General features: G+C 38.0%; 1 protein-coding gene across 1 annotated transcript; it reads left to right on the forward strand.

The window, feature by feature from the left end:
* The first annotated feature begins 967 nt into the window (after positions 1-967).
* On the forward strand, positions 968-9,045 carry LOC136677546 (class I histocompatibility antigen, F10 alpha chain-like). The gene is made up of 6 exons (XM_066655128.1): positions 968-1,126; positions 3,622-3,888; positions 4,159-4,434; positions 5,793-6,086; positions 7,852-7,914; positions 8,011-9,045. The coding sequence occupies exons 1-6, from the start codon at positions 1,078-1,080 to the stop codon at positions 8,013-8,015; spliced, it is 954 nt and encodes a 317-aa protein (XP_066511225.1). The 5' UTR covers positions 968-1,077; the 3' UTR covers positions 8,016-9,045.
* Positions 9,046-9,231: the final 186 nt, after the last annotated feature.

Below are 9,231 nucleotides of genomic sequence, written 5' to 3' on the forward strand. Positions count from 1 at the left end.
GATGAAATGAGATGTAAGTTTATGCTACTAATGTCTAAGCTTGTAATAACATTACAAGACACTATGAACACTTCTTTTGGTCCATTGTATGTAGCAGTATGGTGGTTATTGCACTATTTAGTACTTTGAACAGAAGTGAGCTAAGCTTCTGGGAATGCCAGGATCTGGGAGTGCATTTGTTTATATAACCTCATCTCTACTGAGTATACCCTGGACAGATATAGTTTACATAATACTCTTTCTCCTGGCTACAATTTATCCATTCCTCGCTCCTGGGACCTGCATGAAAACAGCTGTAACACTTTCCGCTTCCCTTTAGAAAGTCTTAGTTTTTTATGTTGAGGCTTGGCTGTGATTGAAAACAGAGAGGCGTGCACAGAAAAGGAGAACCCTGCACAGAAAAAAAAGTCTCATGTCTTTGCAGAAGTAAGTTTTTGCAGAAAGATCTGGTACTGAGGATTTCTTGGGTTGTCTTTTATGTAAAGCTTATTATAGGTCTGTCCATAATTATTCTGTGATGTTTATGTCAGAGAACAATGAGGAACATTGCAAAGACTTCCATTTTGTCTTTTTGGGCTGACCATAGTGTGTGTACAAAAAATTAGAAATGCACATAAAACTGAAATACAAGCAAACATAAAATATCTTCCCACAAAGAGGGGCACTGTTGAAATATTGGCAGTGCTAAGGTTGTCCAAACGTTTGGTTCACAAAAGTTCACAATGATTATTTAGATGTGTTATATTAGGAAAGACAGAATAACTGTGCATTTAGTGGCTGTGTTTACTAATTCTCATCTAAATGAAAAAATGTGGCCCACATTTTCATATACAGCTGTAGATATTGTGGTGAACCATGAAGTCTGATGAGGAAGCATTCATTTTGTTATAACACAGGAAGATATTTCACTGTTGTTTTCAACAAAATCTTGTCTTAAAGGGAGAAGTACATATTTGCTGAATATCTGGTAAGAACGGAAGTGGCCATCTTTCAAAAGTTAAAACCCTCGAGGTATTGTTCACTGAGGCAGAGAGATTATACTGGAACACGCATTGAGATTCACAACGCAGAAACATCATGAAATTCATTCTTTTTCTTACACTTGGTGTTCAACTAGCATCAGCAGGTGAGTCCAAACTCTTATATATTTATCCTGACTCACTGTTATAACATACACCAAATATTATGATCAAATTATAAGCTGTCTGTCTTCCTTTGTTTAATTTAATATCCTCCTGGGTATGCACATATGATATTTTGGAACAACTAATTTGTACTAATAATATTTATATATGTGATATAATATGTAATATTTTAAATTACACTTACATACATACTGAATATAATATGTCATTTTTGCCACTCCTCTAATGCAATTTAATTGTATTCATATGCTTGGTGTAGCATTGCAGTTGTACATTATTTTGTCCTATATTGAGTTACTGCTTTCTTTTGTTTGTTTAATTATTGTTTATTATTTATTATTATTAAACCTTTTAAACAACGACCAAATTACTGTCTTAACAACAATTTAATCTCTGTTTACACAGTATAGAAATCTTTGGTCAGATATGTTTCACACAAAAGTTCCACACAAGAGTTAAGAAATCGGTCACAGCAAAACATAAGAAGCAGAAATGAATATCCTGTTGCTAGTGCGCTAACACCAACTGAAACCTCATACACAGCAAAATCTATTAGTGTTAACTTAACACTGAGAATGTTCAATTATTACACTAACCATGCTAATTTAAAACTAATAGTGTTGTAAATAAATGTGTAAAAGTGTAAAATAAATTTAACACTGGTGAATTTGCTGTGTAGAAATCTGAAGAAATGCAGTGGTATAAAAGTATCTATCTATTAATAACAATATCCATATTAGTTTGCTTTAATTATGTTTTCATTCATTCATTATCTGTAAGCGCTTATCCAGTTCAGGGTCGCGGTGGGTCCATAGCCTACCTGGAATCATTGGGCGCAAGGCGGGAATACACCCTGGAGGGAGTGCCAGTCCTTCACAGGGCAACACAGAAACACATATACACACACATACATACATACTTACACTTTTGAGTCGCCAATCCACCTACCAACGTGTGTTTTTTTGGACTGTGGGAGGGAACCGGAGCACCCGGAGGAAACCCATGCAGACACGGGGAGAACACACCAACTCCTCACAGACAGTCACCCAGAGCGGGAATCGAACCCACAACCTCCAGGTCAGGTCCCTGGAGCTGTGTGGCTGCGCCACCTGCCGCCCATAATTATGTTTGTACTACAATATTAATATAATGTAAACTAGTTGTGTACTCGCAGTTTGCTATTCATACTTCTAAAGTATACTTGAAATATAGTTTCATGAACTAAAATGTGGGCCATCTTAATCCTACCTAATACTGAAATAGTATACTTTCAAATATATTACTAGTGCACTTATATTGTAGTCATACTACATAAAATATACTTCAAAACAGCTTAAGTTTACTTAGTAAAATGTAATCTGTAAAAAATAATGTTTTTTCATTATTCACAAGGGGATTTCAGCTTCTTGGCTAACTCACCATTCAGAATGCATACACAGTATACATAGTTAACATTATATTTTTTGACACACATTGAAACTGTGTGTGCAGTGCCCTATGGCTTTAGATTAGTTCCATGTGTCCATATGCCATAACGAGTTTGGGCCTTGTTTTCGGAACTGACGATTGTGTTCCACTCCCTCTGGATCAATCAATTATATGATCATTCTTTTAGCCAAAAAAACCCAAAATGCGAATACATATAGAGTAAACAATGCCTTGTGTCATGTTTTTCAAAGTCTGCGATTCCGTCTAGAGATGGGGTTTTGCGGCGTCACCATGAGAGACCAACACAAAGATTACAATTTTGAAAAACATGTATAATTTTCGGGGCGGCACGGTGGTGCAGCAGGTAGTGTCGCAGTCACACAGCTTCAGGGACCTGGAGGATGTGGGTTCGATTCCCGCTCCGGGTGACTGTCTGTGAGGAGTGTGGTGTGTTCTCCCTGTATCTGCGTGGGTTTCCTCCGGGTGCTCCAGTTTCCTCCCACAGTCCAAAAACACACGTTGGTTGGTAGGTGGATTGGCGACTCCAGGAGTGTGTGTGTGTGTGTGTATAGGTGTGTCTGTGTTGCCCTGTGGAGGACTGGCGCCCCCTCCAGGGTGTATTCCTGCCTCTGGACCCACCGTGACCCTGAATTGGATAAGCGCTTACAGATAATGAATGAATGTATAATTTTCGTCCCACTTCACAATTATGTGCTACTTTGTGCCGGTCTATTACTTAAAATATCAATAAAATGCATTTAGGTTTGTGGTTGTATTGTGACAAAATGTGAAAATTTCAAGGGGTATGAATACTTTTGCAAGCCACTGTATAAACAGAGGATATTAGTTCTATTCTTGTTTTATACCTGACATTTAATAACCTTAATTATAATTAATTGTGAAATGTCTTTTATACTGCACAATTTGCACTGTCCTTTAAACTATTTATATAATTAATCTGGTCCTTATTATTCATGAGACAAAACTGATCTGAAAATGGTAATATTTCCTGAGAATTGTTTCAGTTATCCTTTTCTTGTCTTGACAGTCTCCCACTCTCTCCAGTATTTCTACACTGCAGTAACTCCAGGAATACACTTCCCAGAGTTCACTTGTGTCGGTATGGTGGATGAAGAGCAGTTTGTTTACTATGACAGTAACATCATGAAAATGATCCCAAAGACAGAGTGGATCCAGAAGGTTGTTGTTGGTGATCCAGGTTACTGGGACAGACAGACACAGATTCTGCAGGGTAACAAGGAGATCTTTAAAATCAATGTGGATATATTAATGCTGCGTTTCAATCAGAGTGGAGGTCAGTATAAATACACACTCACAGCTACAATATCACTACAAGAGAGCGATGTATAAAATACTTTTATTTACTAATATGAATTCATTAATCCTGGTAACAAAACTACCTTTTAGGTCCTGCAATTACACTATTATCTCATATTCATCATACATGATCCATTTACTGTTTCATTTACTTGCATTTTCCATGAAATGAGTCTACAAACATGAGAAAATGTAATCTGAAATCTAAAAAATTAATGTATGTAAAAAATCTTGTTTGTGCCTTCAGGCATTCACACAGTACAGCTGATGTACGGCTGTCAGCTGACTGATGATGGAAGTACGTACGGATACATGCAGTTCGGTTATGATGGAGAAGACTTCCTCAGTCTGGATCTGTACACTCTCACATGGATTGCTCCTAAACCCCAGTCTGTTATCACCAAATACAAGTGGGATGCTAATGTTGATTTTACTAGGGCCAGAAAAAAATACCTGGAGAACATCTGTATTGAGTGGTTACAGAAGTATGTGGAACATGGCAGATCTACGCTTGAGAGGAAAGGTAATGTGGGATCTGTTACTACAACAGCCTCTACACACAAACACACACACACACAAACAGAGGTATTATTTTGATAACTGAAAACTTACGAATTGTTTGTTCAACACCACCAGATCTATTAAACAATACTGAACTTTCAGGGAACATTGTAGGAACATGGTTTTAAAAAAAGAAAATAATAATAAATAAATAATTTAAAGTAGGGCGGCACAGTGGTGCAGCAGGTAGTGTCGCAGTCACACAGCTCCAGGGACCTGGAGGTTGTGGGTTCGATTCCAGCTCCGGGTGACTGTCTGTGAAGAGTTGGTGTGTTCTCCCCGTGTCTACATGGGTTTCCTCCGGGTGCTCCGGTTTTCTCCCACAGTCCAAAAACACACGTTGGTAGGTGGATTGGCGACTCAAAAGTGTCCGTAGGTGTGAGTGTGTGAGTGAATGTGTGTGTGTGTGTGTGTCTGTGTTGCCCTGTGAAGAACTGGTGCCCCCTCCAGGGTGTATGCCCGCCTTGCGCCCAAAGATTCCAGGTAGGCTCTGGACCCACCGCGACCCTGAACTGGATATGCGGTTACAGATGAATGAATGAATGAATAATTTAAAGTAATTGCTCCTGTTTCCAGTTTGCTCCAGTGATGCCATTTTCAAGGCTCAAACACATCTTAAGCTAGCTACTTGACACTCTGCCTTGATAGCAAGAAAACATGTTATCACTAACATTTTCTTTACATTTTTTTTTTGTTTGAGAACTTATATATGGCATAAAGCAGAGGAGTTTTTGAGAAGTTGGAACCGAAGGCCATAACCTGGCTATGCATTTCATTTGAACATATTAGCTATATTAGATAAGGTGTATTCACATAGTATTAGGCCTCTGTAATATCTAATTTTAGCAACTCAGTAACCGCTATTAATTAATAACAGTCAGGGCAAGCATCAATAAAATATTTAAAAATAAATAAATGAATAAAAAGGCACATTTAACAATGTAGTGTTATATTCTCTCTCTCTCTCTCTCTCTCTCTCTCTCTCTCTCTCTCTCTCTCTCATTTGTTATATTGGTGAACCTCAGATGATATTTTAGGTCATATTTATGCAGAAATATAGAAATGTCGAAAGGGTTTACAAACAATAACTGTCCAGTTCTGTTAAGTCATGTGTTAAAACAGAGAGGGAGTGGTCAGTTAAGCTCTCTGTGACTCTCAGAATGGCTGTAGCATCACTAGGAATTCATTTTGCCCAGGACCCTGGATCTCTGCAACCGTAAATAGTAAATCTACCTGTAGTGCACTCATGTTGGTCTTGAAATAAGATCACTACTATAAGATAAATTCTCTCTCTCTCTCTCTCTCTCTCTCTCTCTCCAGTTCCTCCTGAGGTGGATCTATTCCAGAAGGATTATTCTTCTCCAGTGGTGTGTCATGCTACAGGTTTCTTCCCCAAAGAAGTGATTATCAGTTGGCAGAAGAATGGAGAGGATCTCCATGAGGATGTGGAGCTTGGAGAGACGCTGGTCAACGAGGATGGAACATTCCAGAAGAAATCACTTCTGACCGTCTCATCTGAGGAACTGAAGAGGGACCAGTACTCCTGCATTATTTATCATGTAGGGCTTGAGAAGGAGAAAGTTCTAATGGTGTCTAATCGCAGATTGTTGACAGGTGAGAAGAAATCTGTTTCTTGTGAGAGACTAAATATTTCAGTATTTTAAGAATCATTTGATAGATGATGGGCAGTTACGGTGGCGCAGAAGGTAGTGTCCCAGTCACACAGCTCCAGGGACCTGGAGGTTGTGGGTTCAAGACCTGCTCCGGGTGACTGTCCTGTGAGGAGTTTGGTGTGTTCTCCCTGTGTCTGGGTTGGTTTCTTCACACGGCCCAAAAACACATGTTGGTAGGTGGATTGGCGACTCAAAAGCGTCCATAGGTGTGAGTGCGTGTCGCCCTGTGAAGGAATGGCGTCTTTGCTATAGACAATGATGTTGAGGGACACTGGGAAAAAACAAAAATCACTATCATCAGCCGCATGGAGCAGATGAGTTTTCTTTATATATATAAACATGCTTTTCTCACGGTCTGCACTGTCATAGCCCTCTCTTTAGAGGGCTCTAGTTCGATCAACCAGTGATGCCTCAGTCAGCCTTCTGAGGCCAGAAGTCCTAAGATATAGCAGTTGTCCTCACTCTCTGGTGGGTGGGATGGGCCTCCAATTTACACATAGAATGATGTCAGTACATTTGCTTTTCAGCTATTGTGATGGACATCTGGGGTGGAGCTCTCCAGTGACGTTGAATTAGCAGCATTGTGTAAAGAGGTTGTAGCTGACATCCCTTGGAGAAAACATGTACTTGTTCTCAACTTCCCAGTGTTGGTGGCATTGACGGTGATAGAGGAAGTTTATGGAGTGGAATCAGTGATTACTTCAAAAAATAATAATAATTCTTTTATAATAAAGAATAAATAAAGATGCAGACTAAATGTAAAAAAAAATGCTTTACTCACTCCACTTTTGTTGGCTTTGGAGTTTAAGAATCAACTCTTTGGGAGTCAACTCCTCATCATCACAGTTTTCAGTTGGGCCTTGTGTTTTTAATGCCTTTAATATTAATTCTGTTTTTTAAGTATTATGCAGATTTGAGAAAACCTCCATTGATTTAATTTGGTCTGTAGTTCATGTAAAACTTGTCTGAACAGCTCGTTGTTGCAATGTTTTATGACCATCCAACCTGCCTACTATTTTCCATGAAATCTGTCTGCCCTGAATATGAGATCCTTACCTCCACTGTAAACTTTAATCAGATAAACTGAGTCATCAGATACAGGCATTTACATCACTATTATTTTTCTATTCAATGGATTATTTACAGGTTTACTCTCCTCGTTCACTCTGATTCAAACCATAATCACAATGACTTGTTTACATGGATGTATTCCATTCTCTACCAGTCTGATATTTATCAGATGATCCGGCTGCTTGTAAATGTGGCCAGTGTGTCTAAAAACAAATGTTGACATACCAAGACTACACAGAGGACCAATGGCTTGCAGAGTGGGATGCTACAGCCCCTGTCCCTTTTGATCTTGGTTGGTATTGTAAACAGTGTAGTGGGTATCTCTTTCAGTTCATTGCAGTGTACAGCAGTATTATGTTGATGGAATATAGCAATGTTTATTATTTTAAATTTGTAGTCCTGGATATATCAGAGATTCTATCCTAAACATATTTTAAAATGGCCCCCTTCCATGTGGGGAACGCCGTCTTTGGAGCATAAACTGATTGTAAAATTTCATCAATCTTGTTAGCAAATTCTTACTAGAAAAACTGACTGATTCTTCTTTAATTTCTGTATGGTCACATGATTTATATTAGCATTAGATATTAAGATTCATGTCATATTTTCATAATCCTACTCTCTCTGCCCAATAGACGACAAGACGGACGAGACTTTGTTCAATAAGGTCATCTCTCTGCTGGGTTTTTTCTTCACAGGTCAGTTTCATTGCTGTGTGAATACCATCCAAACATTGATTCACTTCTTATTTTCTGACTGACCGACTGATTTATGATATGAATGTGTCTTTACAGGGTGAGAGGAGAGGAGCACAGTGGGAGGATGAGAGTTCAGTGCTCTTTTATAATGTGGTATATTTCACTAATCAAAATGTCAGTTTCGGTGAATTGCATTAAATTACAAAATGAAAGTTGTTCTTTCATAAATATACATAAATATTCTAGATTTGATGCAAGATGCTCCAAAATGTATAGGGGCATGTTTACCACTGCATTACATCATCTGTGTTTTAATTAACATCTAATCATTCAGACTGAATTCACTGATCCAGTTTTTTAGTTCTTCCTGCGTTATTTGTTGTTTTGATCTTTTTACACATAAACACTTTTCAATACATAGAGCCCTGAATCATTTGAAGATATTAAGCATGGAACAGATATCAAGTCCTGGGGGGTCACATTCACACACAAAACCAAAACAAAACAAAAAACTATTCTCAGTCCTGCAGTGACACTCAGGTGTATAACAACTCCAGAAGCACTGCTGTGTCTGATCCACTCGTAACAGAACACACAGTAACACACCACCACCACCATGACGTCGGTGTCAATGAAGCACTGAGAAAGATCCACCACCCAAATCATTCCTGCAATGAAGTACAGGGTGAAATGGTTTGTAGCTCTGTAAGTTTTTTGTAGGTCGCTGGGTAACAGTCACAATTGAATATTATGAAATACATAAAAATGAGGATAACAGTTACATAACAGAGCTGCTTTAGTAAAGCTCATTATCTGGGATGTTTGGACAGTTTACATTTACCTAAAATACATTAATGATGTTTGCATTTAAATAATATGTCAAAATGTATATTCCATTACCATCTAATAAACCATTATCTACCATCCATTATTATCTGTAACTGCTTATCCAGTTCAGTCACACAGTAGAGATACCAACATGTAACTAATACACTGTTGGACCAATAAATCTGAATAACAAGTTAAATTCAACCTTGTTAACTGACAGAATTTGAGGCACTCCATTTAAGGTGGGGCCACAGATTACATTAAGAACTTCCATAAAGTCTCCTTTATCAACAAAAGTGTTTTTATCTTTTTTTTTCTCCCTAAATTGTGCCATCGTACTTATTTTTCTAAAATTGTTTCTAAAATTATAAAATAAATTATAAAATCTAAATTATAAAATTTCTAAAATTATTTTTCTAAAACTTTTGTAGATTTTTGGGTTCGTAAACTTAAAGGGGCTTGGCGCTATATCTCTGAGGTCTACAAACA

The sequence above is a fragment of the Hoplias malabaricus genome, chromosome X2 (genome assembly GCF_029633855.1).
Source record: "Hoplias malabaricus isolate fHopMal1 chromosome X2, fHopMal1.hap1, whole genome shotgun sequence".
In the NCBI taxonomy this organism is placed as follows: Eukaryota; Metazoa; Chordata; class Actinopteri; order Characiformes; family Erythrinidae; genus Hoplias; species Hoplias malabaricus.

Coding starts and splice junctions, on each gene's coding strand:
- LOC136677546 (XM_066655128.1), top strand. CDS start 1,078: ATGAAATTCATTCTTTTTCTTACACTTGGTGTTCAACTAGCATCAGCA. Junction 3,889..4,158: donor GCGTTTCAATCAGAGTGGAG/GTCAGTATAAAT, acceptor TTGTGCCTTCAG/GCATTCACACAGTACAGCTG. Junction 4,435..5,792: donor ATCTACGCTTGAGAGGAAAG/GTAATGTGGGAT, acceptor CTCTCTCTCCAG/TTCCTCCTGAGGTGGATCTA.